Below are 24,208 nucleotides of genomic sequence, written 5' to 3'. Positions count from 1 at the left end.
ATATTAGAACTTCTGATTTGTACAAGAATTTGGAGAGCCTTGGTAACACCCGCCGCCCCCCCCCCCGCCCCGCCTTTGTGTCTTATTTAAGTGTGTGTGGGTGTGGGGGTGTGTGTGTGTGTGTGTGGAGGGACTGTTGGAGCTGATGTTTCAGAGCTCAGGATAAAGGTTAGTACAGCTACTACTCTGAGTAGCATTCAAGATTCTAGCAACCAGATATCTGATAGGTGATTGTTATAAATGAGAATTTATTCAGCCAGATTAAAAATAAAAATAATTTTATTTGCGGTCAAATTCTATCTAGTCAGCCACACGGAAAGGACAGAGCCGAGCCCGGGGTCGACCCTGGGTGTGCAACAAGGAGTCAGCCTCAGCAGAGGTTTTCTCCTATGCCCACACACTTCCATCCTGGCACAGGCAGTTTTTATAGGGAAAACTCCGCCTGAGGCCAAGATTTGAGCAGTTAGTCTTTTCTTCTATTCAGAGTCTATAGGTTTTCTTTTTTTTGGTGATGAGGAGAAATAATTCAATGTCCGGAGTAGTTGAATTCTTGATGAGAGTTTACGGGAAGGCTGCATTCACATGGATCTGTCTGAGGATTTCCATGATATCCATCTTGGATGATGAAATCAAGTTGAATTTCAATTTAAAGTTACATTTCGATTTCCTTGAAATGTACACTGCTTGGTACATGTGGGAAAATGCAGGCATCTTTCTTCTGAAATACAGAAATTTGCCCTAGTTTCCTTATTTTTTATTAATTTAGTTGCATCTATATGCTGTGGTTTGACACAAATGCCTATTAAATAAATTACATGCAGGAAAATGCTTAAATTAGAATAAGTAAGAGAAAGCTATGCAAACCATTTCTGCAGCCATCTCTGTAACTTGCTGGGCACTGCACAGGAAAATTCAGAAATATTTCTACAGCTCTGCTGCTTTCACTTCAGAGCAAGCTGCAGCTGGGCTGACTGCTCTCAGGGAGAGCTGCACTGCATAGCAGCAAATGCAGAACCTCCTTGGAAAACATGTCTGGAAATGGGCTGGGAACAACAAATGCATTCATATTTAATAAGAAGTCTTTGGTTACTGGAGTGATCTGTACACGCAGAAGAATAAGAAATGTCTTCAAACACATCTATACATTTTTTGAGAGAAAATTCAAATCTGGATATCTTCTTGGAGCTGAAATGGATACATGCTGACAAAGAATTCCCCCTGGAAGCATTAGGTTAGCCAAACAATTGCCTGAAATGCAGTTTTCCTTTTTAAAAATGATGTAAATTAACTATACCATAGTAAATTACAGGGTCCCTTTACATATCCCATTTTACACTGGTTCTCATTTAGCCTAGGTGTCATGGTTTGACACGGAAGTGAATTTTCTCAAGAAGAAGAGAGTAAAACTAATCAGTGGTCAGGTTTAGATATTAACACCTGGAGTGACCGCTGAAGGCTGGGCACTCCTCTGAGAACAGAGGGGGTTAAAAGCAAGAACTCCCAGGAGAACTGTCTCTTTGATTCTGGTCATCAAAGGGAGCAGACCTCCCCTGCCCAGCCTGGCTGGGTGGGCAGGGGCAGCCATGCAAGATTGAGTCCGAGCCTTTTAACCCTTTCCTGAAAAATGAAAGCTTTATGAAATATTACTCCTCCTCAATTTGAAAGAGAAGAGAGACAGTCTAAGACCTGAGATGTTAAGAAAAGAAAGTTGGGATGAGATGATAGAGTGGCTTTTAGCTGGACTTTTCTTGTTAGCAATAGACTAAAGCAATTTCTCCTGCAACAGACTGCATTTTTAAGGAGATGCAAGAGTAAGCTAAAAAACCTGCTTCAGCAACTACCAGCACAAGAATGGAGTGAACAGAGAGAAGCTGAAGAGGATGTGATAACGCCCTCTGTCTTAAAAAAAAAAAAAAAAAAAAAAAAAAAAATCTTTATTTACACCCTTGGCCCCAGGAGAAGAGGAAACTAGTAGAGACTGTGGTCCCAAAATGAGAAACGAAACTTGTTTCTTTTAGTCCTTGGCAAAGAGTCCTTAAAGCAGCCCTATGAGCAGTCTGTCTATGCACAGTAATAAGAACACTGTAACATAAAAACAGAGTGTCAGACCGGCAGATTTTTTTCTGGGCAGTGCCATGGAGAAAATCTGGAAATAGAAAAGGTGGCAATTGTGTTTCCTGGGAATCTATAGTACAAGAAAAACTCCTCTCTCCCTTGATAGACTGAGTATTAATTATCTGAAGGGTAGTAACTTAACTGAAAGTCCAAGTTGTGTCTCACTGTAGTTTGTTAGAATTTAGGTGAGGAGAGGAGGAATATTTTAGAAAGTTTTCATTGTAGATTTAGTGGATGTCTTTTATCATAAAGTTTTTTCCCTTTATTTCTAAACTGAGCTTACTCTTCTCTGTTCCTGATCACATCTCACAACACTTATTCGAGAAAGTATATTTGCATAGGGACACTAGCATTGTGCCAGTGTCAAACCATTATACTCGTTAGCATATAATTACTATGTTTGACAGCAGCAGTTGTGGCCTTTTATAATTTGAGTCTTCCCTTGGCAGGGAAGAGTAACCTGTAATTAATTTGACAAAAAATCTTAAATGAATCACTGAGCAGTAATTCTTTCATCCAAGTTATTTAAAATTAAACAGTTTTAAGAAATAGCATCCAGAAATGTGAAAGATCATATAGTATCTCTGTATCTAGTGACATATGTAGATATGTCACTAGATATATCAAAACACAGGGAAGCTATGAAAACTTCTATGATTTTTCAATTAGAATCTTGATGCTTTCTAAATAAACAGAAACATTTCTGTTCTTGACACCCTCTTGCTCTAGCACTTCGTGTTTAGTATCAGTTTTCTGTATTATTCTATGGATATTATTCCACAGTAATGGGCAGAGTAACAGAATATTTATTTAAAAGGATTGAATTTGGTCCAAGTTTTTGCAAGGCCGGTCACACATCCCTGGCCACAGGCAGGCTTCTCTGGGAGATTACAGCTGTGCAATGCAGTGCCTGCAAATCAGTTACAGCAGAGCATGAAAATGACACAGGTTTGCAGGAAGCTGTGATGGTAACCCTGCACGCAACTGAAGCCTGTTTGAATAAGGTAGGCTGTGTTCAGACAATGCTGGCAGATGACGGATGGATGATGTGTGTGAGAGCAGCAGCGGCTGCTGTCGGCGCTGCAGGGCGCTCAGGAGGGACGGGCGGTGCCGGGGCGCAGGTGTCGGGCACCGCGGGCACGGCGGGGATGCTCGCTGCGGCCCGGGGAGCGGCACCGCGGGCACGGCGGGGATGCTCGCTGCGACCCCGGGAGCGGCACCGCGGGCACGGCGGGGATGCTCGCCGCGACCCCGGGGAGCGGCACCGCGGGCACGGCGGGGATGCTCGCCGCGGCCCGGGGAGCGGCACCGCGGGCACGGCGGGGATGCTCGCCGCGGCCCGGGGAGCGGCACCGCGGGCACGGCGGGGATGCTCGCCGCGACCCCGGGGAGCGGCACCGCGGGCACGGCGGGGATGCTCGCTGCGGCCCGGGGAGCGGCACCGCGGGCACGGCGGGGATGCTCGCTGGGACCCCGGGGAGCGGCACCGCGGGCACGGCGGGGATGCTCGCTGCGGCCCGGGGAGCGGCACCGCGGGCACGGCGGGGATGCTCGCTGCGGCCCGGGGAGCGGCACCGCGGGCACGGCGGGGATGCTCGCTGCGACCCCGGGGAGCGGCACCGCGGGCACGGCGGGGATGCTCGCTGCGGCCCGGGGAGCGGCACCGCGGGCACGGCGGGGATGCTCGCTGCGGCCCGGGGAGCGCCGGGCGGCGCCGCCGCGGCTGCTGCCGCCGCTTTCTGCTCGGAGCCCGCTGCGCAGCACAGCGCGGCCCGCGGCTTGGCGGCGCTGCGCGGGCTCCGGAGCTGCAAGGCTCCTGGAAATGCAGCCCGGTGGGCGGGAGGATTCCCGCAGGATTGCTGCGGAAACGCTGAATCACGCCGGGCCCGGCACCGCCGATAGGGCCGCGCCGTGTGGGCCGAGCCCGGCCCGGCCGCGCCGCCCCCGCCGCTCCCTCCGGGCTGCGACCCGCGGGGCCCGGCCCGGCCCGGCCGCTGCTCCCGCCCCTGTCACCGAGGGGTGGCACAAAAGCCCGAGCGGGCCCGCCCGCAGCCGCTGCAGCGCCGGGTTCTGCTGCGCCGTCGTGTCCCGGCTCCTTCTGGCAGGACGAGGATGCGGGGCCTGGTGCTCGCCGCTGTCCTGCTGCAGGGCATCGCCGGCTCGGGCGCGTTCGCCGCGGGGCGGAGGAACGTGGACCCCGAAACCAACATGAACATCGTGAGTGCTGCGGCCGCGGGGCGGGGTCCCGAGCCGTGTCTGCGGCGCTGCGGCGGGCTGGGAGCCGGCTGGGAGCCCCGGCGGCTTCAGCCACCCGCCCGCTGCTGCAGCCGCTCACACCCAAGGCTTTCACGTCCTCTTTCTCTACTCCTCCTTCGGGGCCCTCTTGGTCCGCTGTTGCCTATATTTGTTCTTTCTCTCACGTTTTTAATGACGCAGACCCGTGGAGTTTTGCTAGCGGCTCTTTGCGAGAGTCTTTCATAAAAGCGGGTGTTGGTGAAGCACGGTGAAGTAACGAGCACCATGCTCCTATGTTCTTACCCACGACTGCTTTTCTCCCCATTTGGGATTTACACTCGTAACTTTGTTCTCCTTCTGCTGCAGTAGCTAACTCCTGAAATATTTTCTGTCCGTAGCCGGTATTAGTTGCTCTTTCCTCCGCTCTATCTAAACTGTGCCAGCCTTTCACATGTGTGAGAAGATGCTTCAAGATAGAAATGCTTAAGATGTATAAGAATAGAAGTGCTTGGATCATGTAAATATAGTCTAAAGGACTGAAAATAATAATTTAGTCTAGGGCTTCTCCTCTTCCTTGCCCAACAGTCTAAGAAAAGAACTCTGATCATGTCTTGCATTTCCTAGATTTTTCTCAAGGCATGGTTGGTGTCATAAAACCAATGACATAACAAGTTCACTGCCCTAGTGGAGCAGCATCCAAATAACATAAAGCCCAAGACAGAAGAGACAAAAAATTAAATCTAATAATGAAATAATGGCATTTAACAAGTGTGAAGATTTTTATTATTATTTTCCTGTTTGCTTTGACAGCAAGGTCACTTTAAAGCTCTGCACTGGGTATGAGGTTTGAGGAGAAAGGTAAGAAATGGCACATCCTTCTCTCCTCCAGTATGCTGCAGTGATGCCAGTGACTCTCTTCTGTCTTCACTTGTATGTTACTTGTTTACTTGAGAGCAGATCTGGCTCGTGGTGTTTTGCCCTATTACCATAGTCTCCTTTTCAACACTACATCTTCTTTCTCGCTGTAAGCACCATGTGGCTGGGACAGTCTAGGGAATCCCTGCAGATTTCTAGGATTCAGTCTGGTTGGTTCCTGAGTCTGTACTGGAATGTCTTATTAAGAAAATCTGCCTGACGGGCAGATGGCATATTACTATCATGCCCTTTAATTCCACATTCCAGTCTTTAGAAGAAACCCAGAGTACTTTGCATGTGTTAGTGGACTGAGGAGCCTGGCAGTCTGGTTCCAAGATAGTTTATTTTCTCTCCTCAGAGTGAAATTATTACCTTCAGAGGATACCCTAGTGAGGAATATGAAGTGACAACAGAAGATGGATATATTCTTTCCATTAACAGAATACCTTATGGAAGAAAAGGCCGTGAAGGAAGCGAAGGTAAGATTTCTGTCTGTTTGGAAAACAAAAAAAAGAAAATGCTGTCTTTGCATTATAAAACTTTTGTTCCTGTAATAATCCAGAAGAAGATAAAGGACTACTGTGGTTTAAGACCATGGAGGAGGTGCAGGTGAGGAGGTAGGGGACAGAGAGAATAGTGGTACTGTAAGCTCAAAATTACAAGGGGGCAATATGGGCAAAGGCTTTTGTGAGGACTGAATGATAGAATGCTTTAAAAATGAGACAGATGTGAAGACGAGAGACACATACCTTTTGACTTGCTATCCTCATAAACTGCATATGGAATTAACAGTGTCTGTGCAGTGGCTGATTTTTTTATCAGTCTTGCCACCATCCCCTTATAGATAAAGTTCCTACACACATTCATATAACAGCTGCCCACTTGCATAGGAGTTATATGTTCTAAGGATTGCCTCAGAATAATGTGGACTGGAAAAATCCTAGGATTACGGATAAAAACATGAAGCTCCCAAAAGAAATTTATGATTGTCCTATAGCCTTGGGTGTGAACGAGACCTGTGGAAAAACCCTCTCCCCTGTCAAAGGCCAAGCAACAGCCTTCCTGAGCTTATCTGTTGGTTTTGTATGAGTTAGGATGTTTGCACTGTCTGTTGTCTTTCACAAGGAGTGTGTAAAGATCAGTGCATGGACGAGCCCCATCAAAACTGGCAGCTGTCTTTGTATTTAATTTCAGAGAAGCCCACAGGAAAAAGGCCACCTTTGTACATGCTGCTTTTGTTGAATCCTTCATCGATGACATAAATAAATAGAGGTTTCCTGACTTCTGGGAATTCTCCACATACCCCCCCTTGCCACGCCCTCGACCCCAAGTTCATGTTTTGCAGAGTGCTTTAATTTGAGAAGACGAGGACTACTGACCACATTTGTTGAAGCATGAGCTTCTGGGAGAATGAAGATTTCAAAGTTCATGTTGATCTTAAGTTTTTATAGACTTGGTATCTTTTCTCAGACAGATACCAATGATGTGTTACTGCTGACTTAGCATATATATGCTGTATTTTTATTTTGCAATACCTGCATAATGTGAATCGAATTCCTTGGAATTACGTACCATGTGATGTTTTGGAACAAAATCCACCATTCTTCAGGAAAAAAAAAAAAGAGAACCTAAAAGCAAAACATCAAGGATTTTTTGTTTTGCTAGTAAAAAACCCTAAAACAACTGCATAGCATGGGTAAGAAGGGTGTGGAAGTAAATCTGTCTTCAGCTTCTTGGGTCTGTAGCAAAGAGAACAAAATGTTCTATGCAGAGAGGATAGGTTAAGGACTCACCTTTTTTATTTCCCCTCTGGGGTTTTAGGATCATAGGTGATAGAAAGTCATTATTATCATCCAAGTCAGTTTGTCATATGATTGTGCAGTTCACATGGAGATCTGGTGACTGTTTGGTAAAGTGAAAAAGGAAGTGGCAGATATTGGAGGTTAGTATGAGAACAGAATTAAAGCATTAAGGCAGTTAAACAGTTTTTCCCTTCCAATGTTACAAAACAAGAAATAGCAGCTTGAGAGAGCGTGTTCTTCAAAAATTCAGAAGTTGGTTGATCTGAGTTTAGTAAAAGGGAAGAAGATGTCAATGGGAAGAGGAATATTACTGAATACAAATTCAATGTAAGGCTTGACAATCCTGTTTATAAGACAATAAATTATTAGTTCAGCAGAGTAAACAGTTATGTTGAACTGTCACCAATGCCAGTTGGGTACACTTGCTTTGCTTACCTGGACAGTATGCCATGTGGGTTTTTTAACAAAGTGGGAAAAGCAGGCACTCAAAAGGTTCCTTGCCACAGGTATAAAGATTTCCAAAAAAGGGGGAGTATTGTTAATTTGGAATATGAAACTTGCAGCAAACATTTATGGACATGACCTATGATGGACGATAGAGGTGACTGGAAGTTATGATTTATCTGTTTCTGCTCTAAGATCCAAGTCTAAATTATCAGTGGAAGAAATACTGTGTGAGTCTTTATCCTGGCAGATTAATGTGTCACTGGAGGAGATAAATTCCTGAGTAATCTCTGGCATTGAGCTGGTTGTCATGTTACCTGTTTTCAGTTTTCAGAGCAGAAGTTAAAGCTAAAACACCTGTGCTACTGTGAGAACCAGAGACAGGTCTTTGTGGTTTCTGAAGGCCTTTTTTCTCCTAAGAGATTAGATGGTAATTGATTTTCTTTGTGTAGAAGCAGGAACCTGCAGTTTTAAAATATGTATTCCACATAAAGATGCTGTTTCCCTTTTCAGGATGGGGAAGTCAAGGGAGTATTATTAACTGTGGTTCTTACAACTAGTTAATTAAAGAGAGAAAGTCCTCTGAAACACAAATTCCTTTACTGGCTACTGAACTGCTCTTCAGGTTGTGCCAGAGCTTTGGTGATGGAAGGGCGTTGCACAGAGATAATATCAGTACCAGTTGCAGAGATTTCCACAGCTCAGCACAAAAGTTTGGCATTGCTTTGACTGGAAAACAAAGACCTCAGTAGCACATCTGTTGGAACGCCTTCCCCAAGTGTGGGAGCAGGGAAAAGTTCATAATTATTAAAACTGCCGCTGTGATTGGGCCACTTTTCTGAGTCTGTGAGCTTGAAACAGTTGTAAGGGCTACCTGTATTTTTCTTGTGGCTCCTGTTTTTCTCATGTTTATATATTACACACTTGTCTGTTTTGAGCTTCAAGTTATGAAACTAAGAAGTTGCTAGTTTAAAACCCTTAATAATAAAAAGTAGCTTTTGGTGAAAAAGCATGTGATTTCATGGCACTATGACCGACCATTATGCAAATTGCTGTTCTTAGTAGATAAAGTCAAGTAGATTAAATACTCAAGTGAAAACCTAAAACACTTTCAATAGCTCACTTGAATTATTCTTAGGTATGCAATGCCTAACGAAGAGGAATCTATCATAAACACTTTCTTTTTCAGGTCCAAGACCTGCAGTGTTTCTGCAGCATGGTTTGCTTGCAGATGCCAGCAACTGGATCACAAACTTGGATTACAACAGCCTTGGCTTTGTGCTGGCAGATGCTGGCTATGATGTATGGCTGGGAAACAGCAGAGGGAACACCTGGTCCAGGAAACACACACACTTCACAGTGAAGCAGGAAGAGTTCTGGGTTTTCAGGTATCCTTGTTTTGCTATTCAGTCACATTGTGAAGTGGCAGGATATTTTTTTCTGGTTACATGTATTAAAACACATGCAGGGACAGTGAAGGGGAGTTTTGAGGTTGGTTTGGTGTGCTGAAACTCATAGGTGGTCAGTAGAAAACTGAAAACTCAATCTCAGAGTTCTGTTTAATCCAAAAGAAGCTTTTCTTTATGTCCACACAATGGATCTGTGCAGGAAAGCTCTGTGTAGCTGTTTCTCACTCACTTCTTACACAACTGACTTTCTGTCTTTGCTTTGTAGCTTTGATGAAATGGCTAAGTATGACATTCCAGCTTCAGTGGACTTTATTTTGAAGAAAACTGGCCAGGAACAAGTATTTTACATTGGCCATTCACAGGGCACCACAATGGGTATGTGGAGAGATGCAGTTATTAGGATATATTGTGTTTGAAATAGTATCGAGTTCCACATAGGTGTTTTAGTGATTAAAAACTAGGGCCCTTGAAAACTACTGCTTTTGGTTTTTAGTGGCTTTCTGGAATATTAGTCAGCATGAAAATGAAAAGACATGATCTTTCAGTGTTTATTTAAAAGTAGAAAACTGTCGGACTGATAAATTGAAGTTACAGGTAGCTGGCAGTACAGATTCTATTTTAAAAATTGATGAATTATATATACATAATAAAATTAGACTCATCAGACACAGAGAATAAATATTCTCATTTCCAGAATATTTTGCATGTAATGCCTACCTCAGGTGCTTTAGACTTTCTTGTAGAAAGAGATAGGCATGTTGGGTTAGTAAGCATCAAATTGCTTTCTGGAAGGAAGCAAGTCCTCTGAATTACTGCATTTAATTCAGGCTTTGTAGTTACAAGGTTAATTTACATTATATAACCTAATCCTAGATACTGCAATGTAGTTAAACTATAAATCTAAAAATACTTTAGCACACTTTCTCATAGATTTTTGTAGAATTTCTGTCAGATAAAATTCTTATATAACTTGTGTTGCTGAGTTTTTTTAATTGTTCTTATGTTATTTACAGCTTTTGTTGCTTTTTCAACTTTGCCACAGCTGGCTAAGAAAATCAAAATGTTCTTTGCCTTGGCACCAGTAGCTACAGTCAAGTTTGCCACTAGCCCTCTGGTAAAATTGGGATTGTTTCCTGACATGCTGCTCAAGGTTTGTATTTGAGTGTAAATGTTTCAAGCCAAATGAGGTATTCCCCTTTCTATCTGAAAATAGCATAGGAAAGAATGTTAATAGCTGTGGATTAGAGAGTAACATATGATAAGGATTCTGGGTCAGTTTTTCCATAATGATGCTATTGGAGTCAACAGTATCTTCTGTAGCTTTATTGCTTTCTAGTGAGACAATTTGCATCAGTTGAAAATAATATTTTACAATTACAGCTTAATAGGTGGAATAAAATTGTTTTTCCATTTACAGGTTTCTAGAATTTAAGTTAGGAAAATCATACGATTAACTAGTCACTATGTTTTAGAAGAGTTGTATAATAGCTTTATACAGAATACAGTTCATGAATTGCCCATGAACTTCAACAGATTGTTTCACAATCAACCATTTAGTATAGGGAGAGGGTCCTTCAGAGTGTGATTAAGAGCAACAGCTTTATTTAGGTGCTGTGAATCATCCTCTGGTGGAGTTTACTTCTTCCCCAGTAACATCAAGGGGAATGAGGCAATCTGCAGTGAGTGCCTGAAGTCAGACATGGTGAACACCCTGCTGTGTGTCATTTTTAACTATCACTTTTCTTTCCACCACCCCTGGAGATTCCCACACAGAGTTGTTTGTTCTGTGACATAAACCCCTTCTGATCTAGCTTGTACTGATTTAAAGTCTGTCTGTAGTACTAGTTCCTTGCTCTAAAGGCAGTTAACATAAAAGCAACACTAATCATTGTGATCTCCTATTCCTTGCATAATGGACTTTGTCTAATGAGCCTGGCAGCTGATCAGTGCTTTGTGCAGACTTTCATGTTGTGCAGAGGAACTTGATTCTCATGGTGACTTGCAAAAAACTGCAGTGGAGGGAGAACGTGACAGTTACAAACCCATGGGTCAGTCATCTCTTTAAAGAACTGTGTCACTTTTAAGGAAGTTTTTAGTGGGACACTTTAAAATCCTTGAACAATTTAAAAATAGTCATCAAGAGGAAGAGGTCACCCCATCTCATGCAACTTGTTTTTCTCTTATGGTTTGAAGAGAGGAAGTTGCAAGTACAAAGCCATTTAAAATTAGTAGGCAGAGCTTAACATACTTTAGTCTTAAACAATCTAATGACAAAAAGCTGTACAGTATAAGTACAAATTATTGAATTTAAAATTTATTTGAATTTGAGGTTAGGTTTGAGATTCTTGCAAGATTTTCCTAGCTCCCATGTACTCTTTGTGGGCTGAATGTACTGCACCATTTGTAGCAGAAGCACTAACCATGACAATGCTGGTAAGGAGATCAATGATTTTCATATGATACACCTGTCACCAGTGCAAATGCAAATAATTACCTCAAGAGTGTTGTCGTATAAAAACTGAATATAGATAATTTTGTTCAATTACATACTTGTCCTATGTGTTTGTTATTTTGTAGGACATGTTTGGAAAGAAACAATTCCTTCCCCAGAATTTCTTGCTGAAGTGGCTTGCTACCCATGTTTGCACTCACAGAATACTTGATGACCTTTGTGGCAACCTGTTCTTTCTTCTGTGCGGTTTTAATGAGAGAAACTTGAATATGGTGTGTTCTAGTGACTTTCTTTAATAGCTAAGTTATTGTGAACTCTAACACGGTATTGACTGAATATATAAAAAATGTTTAAGGGATACCATTATTAGGTTTAAAATTCAGCTTGAGAGTTCTGTTGTTCAATGTAATTAATCTCCCAAATGTTTTAACTTCTTATCTCATGTGTATGAATGACTCAGTTAACTTTTGTTTATAACAGTTTAAATGGAATGGAATAGTCTGTTAGTTGTTCAGGAAGCAACAATGGGTGGAACTGATGCCCTGTGAGGAGGAGTAAACGATGTTAATGATTTTGTTGCAGAGCCGAGTGGATGTGTATTCAACACACTGCCCTGCGGGAACATCTGTACAAAACATGATCCACTGGAGCCAGGTAGGGTTTCCAGAATCTAAAAGTGCCCATGACTCTGGTTTGTTTGTAGAATATTGATGTGTCTGATACTTAAGTGAAATAAAAGGCCAAAATAGTTGTGCAGCCTAGCCCAAGTGAAATTTGGAACTGCCAAAAGTTAGAATGGCAGCTGTTAACTGCATGATAAGGATTTATGGTGGTTCACCCCTCTTTGCTATTTCTTTGAAAATATTGTTACTGGAAGTACCTCAACCAACAAAAAAATATGGCAGAATAACTTCCCTCAGAGAAATGCTGTAAAGAGTATTTGTTTCCCTTTTAGCAAACCCTGTTTTGATTACAGGCTGTATTTTTAGACAGTGAAAAGCAGCAGATTTTCTGTTCTATTCTGTTTGGCTTCATTTTATATTTTGTTAGTGTATTTTGATGTTTGTCTCAATGCAGTTTCATGCCTGTGATGCTGTTGTGCCTGAAGCTTGGTCAGCAGGCTGACAAGTGAGACATTTCCCATGAAATCAGTGGTCAGTGCTACTTCTGATCTCGTAGCTGGATTTGGTCACCTAATCAGAGGCAATGTGTTCTATTGTACACAGCTCTTCAGGGGTTGGCTCAGAAAGAAATGTGTGAAGTTTTTTTTTTCCCAGATCCCTGTTATAAAAACTTCTGTTTCAGAAAAAATAGTAGATGGTAAATTATGTAGAATAGGCTTGCTAAGAAAGCTCCCTGCTTTATTCATACAGCTTTAGATAGCAAGGTAAATATTTCAGAAGTAAACATGGAGCTTCCACATCCTGGCTTTGGATACATTAAACTGTTTTCCATAATCGTTTTACCATTGCTGTGAGAGGGTATGAAATCTTAAGGGACAAAGGGTATTGAATGTTTTCCATTCCTGTGACACTGGGCAAAGCAGTGACACTTGTCCTTGTTAATATTTGGCATTCCACTGTTTCTTGTAGGTTGCCAGTTCTCCAGATGACTACACTTTTTTAGTTCTTCTGGTAGCAGTGTTGCAGTTTTTTTGTATGTGTATTTTTTTATTTCTAGGCTGTGAGGACTGGGGAACTCAAAGCTTATGACTGGGGAAGCAAAGCTGCAAATATGGCTCATTATAACCAGGTAGACCTCTTTTACATCTATAATTCTAGAGTGTCGCAGAAAATAGTCCTTGGGCACTTCTCTGGGTGCTGTATTTATGCTGCATGCTAAAAAGCTGTTGGTGTTATTCAATAACCAGACTGGGTTATTGGTCCACTTTTTCCAAAACAACAAAAATAGAAACCAGCTGGGACTGTAGAGCTCAGAGGTCCTAAGTCAGTGTGGGGCTCACATTTGGATATGAAGCTGTAGTGGCACACACTTTCTTGAGGGGAAGTCCTGCCAGTCTAGATCATGAGATCCTCCTGCACTTCTCATCACAAGACACAGGCTGTCAGTTCATGTTTATTGTTTATCTTTAGTCTGTTTAGTCTCCATGCATTTTTGTTTCTAAGTTGCTGTGTACAATGCCAAAAGTATTTTGCCCCTTGTCTCTTGGTGACTGCAACATACTGCAGTATCATACTTTCAGAGTAGCAGTCACTTTTGGCCTTAGATTAAATACCTTGAATGGGATGCATACTCTGAGGTCCTGCTACTCTGTTATCTTTGTAAACTCCTCAAACCACATCTGTACTGCTTCACATGCTATGAGATTGCAGGACTCTTGCAATTTTTGGTTGAGCCAGGACTCCATCTCTAGCTGTCCAAGAGAGAATGAGTATCTGACATATTCTTGCAGTTGCTAGTACATTACACTAGCCATGTAGGATTGTTACTATAGGACATGAGAAAATACGATGTATGTTTTTATTTCTGTGAAGGTATAAAGGGAGAAGTTTATTTTTGACTCTTAATATTTATAGTTTTCTAAAGGTGACAGTGGATTAGAGGGTGAAAGTGCTACCTCTCCAACAACACTGGATAAACTACTAGTCTAACAAATTTCTCCTCCTCTATGAAGGAATGTAAAACAATAAGTTATTTACAGAAAGTTGTGTGAGAAAGTTTGCTACAAGAATGGAAACTCAGAAGGCTTTAGAAAATCTTTAAAAATCAGGGCGACATAGGATCGTACTAAAGATTTTTTTTTCTAATGCTTTGTTTTCACTTTTCCTCTCCTCAGTCTACTCCCCCTTTCTACAAAATAAAAGAGATGACTGTACCAACTGCGGTGTGGACTGGTGGACAGGACTGGCTGGCAGACCCAAAGGATGTTGCTATGCTGCTCACTCAGATCAGCAATTTGGTTTACCACAAAAACATTCCAGAATGGGAACATTTGGATTTCATCTGGGGCCTTGATGCACCTTACCGCATGTATAATGAAATAATTAACATGATTAGGAAGTTATCTCTAAACTGACATGGGTATTGGTTCACCAGGAATTTGTCAATTTTTGGAAAATACACTTTACTGGCAATAATGATACATTACTTAGGCTGATGCATTTTTAAAATGCCAGCAATGACTACTAAATTGGATTAATATTTAGTTGTTTTTTCACAGTATTTTCTCCCTCTTCACAGTATTTTGCTTATTTTGCACACAGTGGCATGGTACTCAAAACACAGCAGTAGGATCTAGCATAAAAAGAGTATGTCATGTGCACATAAATTTAGTCACCTGTCTGAAAGACAAATAAGACAAGTTATTCTATTCAGCACCTCAGGTGCTTGACACTTAAAGCAAGTGTTTCACTGTGCATAAAATACAGCCATTTCTCAGTATGTGGCCATTTCTAAGTACCTTTGAGAAGTACTTCTTGTACTGCAGTGACCTATTTGGTGCTGACACTTTACAAAGCACTTAGTGACTTTTTGCTGTGGTATTATTTTAGCCAATCACATAAAATCAGATTACTTCCCTTTTCAATATTGACAGAGGAACTGCGGTGAAGCCAGAGAAGCCATTATCAGTTAAAATCTTCCATTTTGGGACTGATTCATTGCTGCATTTTCTTTGGTGGTATCCCTGAAACCTTTAATGTTTCACATACCACCTGTGGATAGAGGTCGCAATTCACCCTGGCAGATTCCTGGAACAAGAGTAATGTTCAAACAAAACCATTTTCAGTTAACTTTGTCAATAGGTTGTGGCTTTCAAGGAGAGAGATGTAACATGCTTGTGTTTTGCACTGACCACTAACTAGAAAACAATCTCCCCCAGTCTACTGCTGGTGAGAGAAGAGCCAAAGCATTAATTCTACAGCTTGAATGATTTAATTTCTGTGGACTTTTCCCCTTAATCGTCTGCTGCATTGAAGATCTGTTTACTTCTTAACCACTTACAGGGTGCTCCCCACCACTGTTTTTAGGATCCAAATAACAGCCTGCAGAAGCCTGACAGTATTACAGCAGCTTGATTTGTCTACTTCAAACTGGGGCTAAGACCCCATTTAATGGGGAAGAGGATTCACATCTGCCTCAGAGGGCTGACTTTGGAGCTCTTTCCATTGACTATGCAGAGGACTTCGGTTTCTCTGAGATGCATCAAAGTTCTGTGCGAAATGAACAATCTCCAGAGTCAGTTGCCTCAGTCCAGATGATAATTTTTGTGCCATAGTTGGATTCAACTCAGATTTCTTCAGTAATCCCAACAGGATAAAGAGCCTTTCTACATGTCATAGGAATTAATGCATTTTAAATTGATGCAAACTTATTTTGTAAAAAAATTAAAAATAAATAAAAAAAATTTGCAGAAATAGACACAGGTTGTAAATTAGGACTTGTTTCTTTGGGTATTTTTTTGTAATTCCTAATTCAGACTCAGGGAGTTCTTAGGTGGTGTTTAGGGATGAAGTGGTTCATTCGTTCATGAGATTTTATGCTTTACTTTGCTATGCTGAAGGGAAGCTTCTTTAGGAAAGCAGGGTGGTTAATTTAGCAGTTGTGAGGGTGTGTGGTATGGCAAGAGCCATGTGCATCATGTTTATTAAGCTTGAGCTATTTCAATAAACATGAGACTTGCTTGGAGTTTGGAGTGGTGTGGTGTTTCACTTCCTGTTTCATAAATGCATGGGAATGTTTGTGACAGAATTCAGAAAGCCAAGTCTATTTTTCACAACTATTAATCCATAGAACAAGTATAGAGAAAAGTAAAATAGCTAGGTAAACTTCTTTTTCCCTGAAAGAAACTTTTCCCAAGCTTAAAAGGCCATTCTTATTTAAGTGAAGTTCTCTGAGACTTTTAAGTAAGGTAATAATTGTTAATAATTACTCATAAGAGGGAGTAATTTTCTAAGCCTTCAGGTGAGGCTTCTTTTAAACCACTGACGTGGTGGAAAGCTTCTTGTATCATATTCTTAAACCTTGGGTAATTGGATTGCTTAACAGACTGTTTGGTAATCTCATAATAGGCATTTAATTACATAGTAAGGCAGGGAGCTAAACTTTGCTACAGTACACAGGAACCAGCTTTTGACCTTTGTCACCTTCAATAATAAATGTGCTCAGGCTGTACTTTTCTGTACATTCTGAATACTGTAGTTGTGCATTAGAGTGTATTAAATCTTACGTGTTGCCACCTTTGTTAGCTGATGAACACTCCTGTGTGCTTGGAAATAAAGCCAGAATACTGGAAGCTTTACACAAAAGTCATTATGGAGCTTCTCTGCTTCACTGGAATAAGGAATATGGAAATTGTGAGCTCTTTTAGTTCTCCCTGACTCACTGGAGTTGCAGGCCCTGTGTGACAAACTTGAAGAGGTGTCAGTGGAAAGAATTGTGCAAAATAAGGCACCCTGAACATAGACATGAGTGAGAAGCTTGGTCTATCTAGAATCACCTGTGAGGAAGTAAGAGTTCAGTGATGAATAGTATGTTTTTCTAAGCAGATCTTAAAAACTGAGTGCCTGTTCTGTGGACCTCTGTGGTACAGGTATGTGCTGTTGAAGGTTGGCTGAACATCAGCTCTGGACAGTATAAAAATGCACTGGCTTAACAGAGGGCGTGGGACACTCCCTGCTGGCTGGGTCTCAGCATTTAGTGACTGCTAGAAAGGCAGAGGAAATTAGTCCCTGTTCAGCTGATGGATCCTCAGACTCACAGACCTGTGTGCAGCTGAAGACAATGCATGGTCCAGGGCTTTGAGAGATGTACAACAATTGGGCATATCAGGGACAACACAGACAGAAAGACCTGGTTTTGTCCTCATGTTATGCTTGGAACTTGACAAGGATTTTGTTGCAGTCATCTGCAAGTATATTTAGTGTTCGTTTCACGCAGAAGGCCTGAGGATGGTGGAGTGTGTGTTAGTGGAGTGTACTGAATGATGCACTAGCTCCACACAGAGCATTTTTACACTGGTTAGTGATTCCACAACACTAATGAAAGTTTATACATTGACTCAAGCAGTATAGAAGCGCCTCAGCATAGGAAGAGGTGGTAAAACAGACTTCCTACTTGGGCCCTGCAAGAGAAACAGTTTTGTCAGCTTGGGAACAATTTTTTCTTTAAATTATTTATAGTGAATGTGTCATACCAATAAACAAACAAAAACCCCAAAGCCCCTCAAAATAAACTAAACCCCTCCAAATGAAACAGAAGTTCCTTAATATCATTAAAACTTACAAATGGTTTTACTCTGTAAGATGTGAGAGAGAAACCTTGATGACTGGATAGGTTTTTGGATACCTAATAAAATGGCTCCTGGTGGAAGATTTTTCTGGTAAGGAAAGCATTTATAACAGTTTCTCCTTCTATTGTGTTATAAAATACAAACTCATGCAGCAGAACTGCCCGTCAGGAGCTTGCCTTTCTTCCTGTCAGCCTATTTTCATAAACTTCATGTGACCAATATAATTGAAATTGTCAATGAAATAAAAATTTATGAAGGTTGGATGGACACTAACCACACCTGTAACATGGTGCCTAATTATTTTCTGAGTGGAAGTGTCTGCATTGTATTCTGACTCTTCCATAAATTATGTCTGTATGCTGCTGAGAATACAAATCAATTTCTCATTCCTGAGTTTTGAATTCTGAATGAAAGGATTTTAGGATATTCTCCTGATGGTTATTATTTTGAAAATTGATCCTGTTAAGGTAAAGCTTGAGAATTAGCAATTTACTTCACTGGCAGTTTTCTATCATCAGCTATTGTTGGAAATTAATTAAAGCGACCTTTGATTATGCTTGATACTGTCTGGAGAGGTTTTCAATGAAGCTTGGCTGGGGAGGTGGAGATCAAGAATTTGCCAAAGAAAATGTGTTGGTTTTGTTATGAAAAGTATTTTGTGTTTAGGCTAAAGTTTTTAATCAAAACTGAAGAGGAATGTGTGTTCTTAACCCTGAAATTCTCAGCATCTCTATGTCTCAGAGTTCAAGCTGCTTACCAGGGATGCGAGGAGGAGAGTTTTATCTCGCTTAATTTTATCCCGAATCTGCATTTGAATATGCAGATTAACAGAAGGGGACTGGAGTTTAGATTCGTAGAATCATTTAGGGTTGGAAAAGACCTCTAAGCGCCCTCCTTCCCTCCAAACCCATTATACCCATAAAGCCTGGGACAGACCCGTGCCTACCAACTTTCGGTGCTGCAAAACAGTGTGTAGTTGGTTATCCCTGGGGCGCTGAGCCGAGGAGCGTTTTTGTGTATTTCGGAAAATACACTTTTCTGGCAGTAGGATAACACCCGGTGCCGCGGGTGGGCGCCGGGCGGCGCTGCCGCTCGCCGGGAGACCGCGCGGGGCCGGGCGGGGCCGGGGCCGGGCGGGACCGGGGCCGGGCGGGACCGGGCGGGACCGGGACCGGGCGGGGCCGGGGCCGGGCGGGACCGGGCGGGACCGGGGCCGGGCGGGGCCGGGCGGGGCCGGGGCCGGGCGGGACCGGGGCCGGGCGGGGCCGGGCGGGACCGGGCGGGACCGGGACCGGGCGGGGCCGGGCGGGGCCGGGGCCGGGCGGGACCGGGGCCGGGCGGGGCCGGGCGGGGCCGGGCGGGACCGGGGCCGGGCGGGACCGGGCGGGACCGGGCGGGACCGGGGCCGGGCGGGGCCGGGGCCGGGCGGGACCGGGGCCGGGCGGGACCGGGGCCGGGCGGGACCGCCCCTCACCGGCTCGGCGCGCAGGTGAGTCCGGGTGTGAGCACCGCGTTGTGCCAGCACGGGAACAGCTTCCTTGACAACGAGAGCAGGCACCGCCGCGCTTTCCGCTGCTCCTGGTGCCTGTCCTGCTTCCCTGGTGCTGGTCCTGAGCAAGTCTCCATTCCTCTTCCCCAGCCCGCCTTTCCCGGCAGAGGGCTCGGCGTGTTCTGGGATGTTGCTTTATCTCTGGTACAACAATAATACTACCATACAGAGGGATAGAAGAGGAGGATGGAAAAATAATTTTTCCCTCTAACGCTGCATTCGTTTCAGTATGTTGGTTCTAATTTTCTCTCCAGCTAACTTTTCCTCATTTTCCTCCTACCCACTGTAGTACTGTGCTGTTTACGTTATAGCTCGTACCTAACAGTGCAGCCTGGGGTAGGTGCTTGCATCTTGTGCTCATGTGGAATCTATTTAAGAACCTTTGTGGGGCCTCATTCCAAACTATGTGCCCTTCAACCTAAACTCTGTAGCAGGAGTGAGTTTTTGAGAGATTTTTGCAACACATGGGAAAGTTTGGCAGCAATGTAAGTTGAGTGAAAAAAGCTGGGGTTGTGTTGCTGAGTAAGGTACAGAAGGGGTTTGTGTGTGCTCCGTCCTTTTTTATTTGGTATGCACAAGGTATGTGCTGACAAGGAAACTGAAGTTACCAGGGTGGAGATACGTGATAAATGCTGTTTGGTGGCTAAGCCAGCCAGCTTGGACTCGGGTTCTGGAGGATGGGGGTCGGTGCTCTGTGATGCGGGGACTGATTGCGGCGCCGGGCCGGGCGCGGAGCGGGCTCGGGGTGGCGCCAGCCTCCCAGGTAAGTGCTGCTCGCTCCCCCTTGCTTGGGCTTTGTCTTGCAGGATATCCTAGAAATAGCACTGCAGAATTCCGTTATTTTTCCTTAAGGGACTTAAGCATATTTTTCTATGACCTAATCTTCAGGCAATCAATGCCTATTCTTTAAAATATGGCTTGTGGGCAGCAATGGCTCTACAACGTATTGAGACTTGATGTGTCTATAGGGATTAGTCAGAGGAGTGCCTTTAAAGCAGCTGAGCAATTTATATCAATCTCCCTTTAGTGAGACTTGGAATACATTGTAAAATAAATTAATTCCCTGTATAATTCTAATAAGAGAGGATCACTTATCCCATGTGGGAGACTTAATTTCTTATTGTGACTGTATAAATCAACAGAAATCACATGAATATTCTTGGACCCAGGTGGAGATCATGTTATAAATGCCTTATTGTGAAATTGAATCAGAAGATTGAAACAAAGCTCTTGGATATAAATCATCACCTGTTAGATTAGTGTCTTGCACTGGGTTTTAATTCACAGCAGTTTAAATAATTTAAATGAATTAATTCAACAGAACAGTCTCATAACAGCAAGGAATCTGAATTTCAAAGTATATGTGGAACAGGTTTATATCTATGTCCAATAAGGACCTACTGATTGCCTGAATAATGGCACAGATAGTGTTACTGCTAAAGTAAAATCCTTGGAGTCTAAGGAGACAACAGAATCTATTGAAAAGAAACCACTTGAAACTGAAAGCAAACTTAAGTGCTACAAATTCATGCATATTCAGGAAAGGTCACTGCTAATTAATCATTCTTAATTATTCAGAAGCAAGGAAATACAGTCTCACATTTGCCCCATCAGATTTATTTTCTGAATATCAAAGAAGTAAAATCATCTGAACAAGCTAATAAAGGCATCCAGGAAGTTTACCTCATTTCCAATATTAGACTAAATGCTTTACATAATGCTGACAATAAATGCTGACAAAAGAGGTGAGTTCATAGGAAGCTTATGGCAAGTTTTGTTTCCCTAGATGTTCAAAGCTTTCTTTTTCTAAAAGCACAAAAGAAGTGATGTCTTAGTAGTTAAATCAAAACTTCCATCATTTATCTCTAAAAGGTTTTAGCAAATTAGGAATGTTGGAGTCAAGCCTGCTGGCTTCTGCCTGTTGTGTGCTTTGCTGTGGTCAGAGGAAGATCCTTAAAGGACATAGGACTAATGGGTGAATCTTTTAAGTGCATATGTTAGTTTGATACATGGGTAAAAGATTTTCCTATCAACTTGCTAGTAGAGCTGTTGAGATATGGAATGAATATTGTAATATTACTGGCCACTAAACACCTGTCTGGAAGCGTAATAAGATTTAACCCTGTAATCTTCTCTGCAGCAGGGGGATCTTATGATCTTCAAAAGTGGTTGACTCAATTTTGCATTTCGCGATGTCAGGTGAGTTTTTCCATGTCAGGTAGATACAGGTACGTAAAGGAGAACATAACCTCAAATGTCATGTTAGAGGGAGATAAATCACAGCCACCACATCCAGACTAGAAGTGTACTGTAGGTCTCCTTAAGGTTTTAACAAAGGCTATTTCATAACTAAGGGATCATTAAGGAAATGTGTGTTTGCATATAGCCATTACCCACCAGATATCCACAGGTCAGACTGGAGTTTAGGTAGCAGTCACATAAAAAAACCCCAAAATTTTAATTTTTATTGCCTTATCTATAAAGGTAAAAGAATAACAAAGGATGACACAAAGAAAGAGTAACTTTTGAAGTGTCTGCACTAAGTGTAATGGAAGATATGCCAACTCTTTCTCTGAATTTCAGCATTAGAGTTCTGCACTTCTGCTTGTTTTTCCTACTGTGCAAGTCTCTTGTAGAGCTCTGCTGATCACCTTGGCCAGCTAATTCTGTTCTGAGATTGTAATGCATTATATCACCTTCTGTATGACAGGAAAGGGAAGTTTCCCTTTAACGATATTGCCATGTATGAATTTCTGGGGGTGGAGTCACTGCTTGAGCAGGCTGCATAAAAGCGTGCAGGATTTCCAGCTGCGTCAGACTGCAATCAGCATGAACTACAGCCTGCCACACCGAGTGCTGCTCAGCTCTCCGATGGAGGCACAGCAGGACAGGTTGTGCCTGCAGTCTCTTTGGGACTTCATCATCGCAAAGGAGCCTTTGATCAAGTCACCGTTTTTTCCAGTGCTCTTTTCTTTTGCAGCATACATGGCTTTTTGTCTTCCATATATTGCACTGGACTTTTTAAGCATTAGACTGCCAGACTTGAGAAAATACAAAATCCAGCCACAGAACTACCCAAGTCTTGGAATGATGGTGCCTTGCATTATTCAGAGTGTATATCACCATGTTGTTTTGATCTTCCCGGTGACATTTCTACACTGGTGCTGGAGACCCATGCATCTACCAGTGATGGCTCCAGAGCTGCCTGAAGTCCTGCTGCAAGTAGCAGTTTGTTTGCTGCTATTTGATTTTGAGTACTTCCTGTGGCATTTGCTTCATCACAAGGTGCCTTGGCTCTACAAGACCTTCCACAAGGTGCATCACAAGCACGTGTCGACGTTCGCCCTTACTACACAGTATTCCAGCGTATGGGAGTTGCTCTCACTGGGATTTTTTGCTGCTATAAATCCACTACTCCTGGGATGCCATCCTTTGACAGAAATGATTTTCTTCCTTGTAAACATTGGTTTGTCAGTGGAGGACCATTCTGGGTATGACTTCCCATGGTCAACTCACCGACTTGTGCCTTTTGGATTGTATGGAGGAGCACCACATCATGATCTCCACCATCTGAAATTCAAATCAAACTATGCTCCTTACTTCACACACTGGGACAAACTCTTTGGGACATTCATGGAGTCACATTCTAATTAAGAATATTTACCTGTGGATGAACTCTTATTTTTTATAGACTAAACTGGGACATTATTTTTTTAAAGACATACAGAAGATTGTATATTTGAAACTGCCTACAAAAGCAATAGTTATTTATAACAAATCCTCTTAATATATTTGTGTATTTGTGTGTGTACTTGGAACTGCCTGTGTTAAGTGACTGCAAATGGGAAAGTGAATATCTGTTGCTTAAATAGGAGTCTGAGGTTTAAGGGAAGCATTAAGAGACATTCTCTCTCCTTTCCTTCTTTCCAGCTTTCATAAAGCATGTATCATGTTACTGTATGATGTTTTATACATATGCCAGAACGTTACCTTACTGTTGTAGGATGATTTATGATGTAAACAGAAAAGGTACACATCATGGATTTTGTGGAGTTTAATCTGCCAGAAGAAATTTTTGCGCAATGATTTTTGCAAAACATTGCTGCCAAGTCAGGGTGGTTGGCTAACTGTTAAATGATTTTTGATATTTATATTTTTTACCTTGATGTGTTGTCTCTTTTTAATAGAGAATAAATATGTTCATTCTTTTAAAATTATATTATGTTTCATTTTATTAATTCCTCTGTTCATATTCAGAACAGGTATGGTTCCTTGCACATGGGTGTCATTTATTTGAATTATAAAATCATGTAACTGTTTAGGTTGGAAAAGACCTCTAAGATAGAGTCCAACCATTACCCTAACACTGCCAAGTCCACCACTAAACCCTGTCCCTGAGTACCACATTTACACATCTTTTAGATACCTCCAGGGATGGTGAGTCAGCCACTTTCCTGGGCAGCCTTATCCTGTGCTTGACAGCCCCCAGTGAAGAACTTTTTCTTAATATCCAATCTAAACCTGCCTGGCCCCAACTTGAGGCCATTTCCTCTTGTCTTTTCCCTTGTTAACTGGGAAAAGAGACTGACATTCATTTTAATTTCAGAGTTGCAGAGTTTTGTAATATTTCAAAAGTGGGTAGTTTCCTTTTACTCCAGAGTCATATGTTATTTTAAAATAATTTTCAGTTTTGTAGAAACATAATATTGAAGAATGCAGCTTAGAAAGTCAGTGAAATTTTATTATATTTCTGATACTTGAATAATTTTTACTAAGCAGCCCTTTAAATGGGAGCATTGGTCCTTAAGAATCATATCAATTGTTCTTCCATGCAAAATCCTGTCAGGGAATATAAACAGGGTTTGTACAAAGTAGATAGTTCTTTCAAGCAGATTTCAGGGGAATAGAATTGAACCTTTCAGAGTCCTGAGACAGAACACAATGGCTATGCATTGCTAGAACAGTTACATACAGAAGATCAAAATGTATCTCACAGAAGTCACACTGAAAAAATTAGGCATGAAGAGATAAGCAAGT

The 24,208-nt window shown here is 42.3% G+C and overlaps 2 protein-coding genes across 4 annotated transcripts; both read left to right on the top strand.

The window, feature by feature from the left end:
- The first annotated feature begins 3,048 nt into the window (after positions 1-3,048).
- On the top strand, positions 3,049-18,183 carry LOC110475305 (putative lysosomal acid lipase/cholesteryl ester hydrolase). 3 transcript variants are annotated; one of them, XM_021539380.3, is made up of 10 exons: positions 3,056-3,119; positions 4,264-4,332; positions 5,624-5,744; positions 8,701-8,899; positions 9,186-9,295; positions 9,934-10,070; positions 11,498-11,644; positions 11,955-12,026; positions 13,053-13,124; positions 14,170-18,183. In XM_021539380.3, exons 1-10 carry the CDS (start codon positions 3,081-3,083, stop codon positions 14,407-14,409), a joined length of 1,206 nt encoding a protein of 401 aa, XP_021395055.1. In that variant the 5' UTR covers positions 3,056-3,080; the 3' UTR covers positions 14,410-18,183. The 3 variants fall into 3 exon arrangements, with proteins under 3 accessions (XP_021395047.1, XP_021395055.1, XP_021395039.1); XM_021539372.3 differs by lacking the exon at positions 4,264-4,332 and having other exon boundaries at positions 3,049-3,119; XM_021539364.2 differs by lacking the exon at positions 3,056-3,119 and having other exon boundaries at positions 4,074-4,332.
- Positions 18,184-21,230: 3,047 nt separating this feature from the next.
- Positions 21,231-23,380, top strand: CH25H (cholesterol 25-hydroxylase). Its single transcript, XM_077784479.1, has 2 exons — positions 21,231-21,370; positions 21,882-23,380. Exons 1-2 carry the CDS (start codon positions 21,364-21,366, stop codon positions 22,823-22,825), a joined length of 951 nt encoding a protein of 316 aa, XP_077640605.1. The 5' UTR covers positions 21,231-21,363; the 3' UTR covers positions 22,826-23,380.
- The last annotated feature ends 828 nt before the right edge of the window (positions 23,381-24,208 follow it).

Source organism: Lonchura striata, chromosome 7 (genome assembly GCF_046129695.1).
Source record: "Lonchura striata isolate bLonStr1 chromosome 7, bLonStr1.mat, whole genome shotgun sequence".
Classification (NCBI taxonomy): Eukaryota; Metazoa; Chordata; class Aves; order Passeriformes; family Estrildidae; genus Lonchura; species Lonchura striata.
The sequence above is the reverse complement of the archived record's forward strand: the minus strand, read 5'-3'. Positions and strand labels throughout refer to the sequence as shown.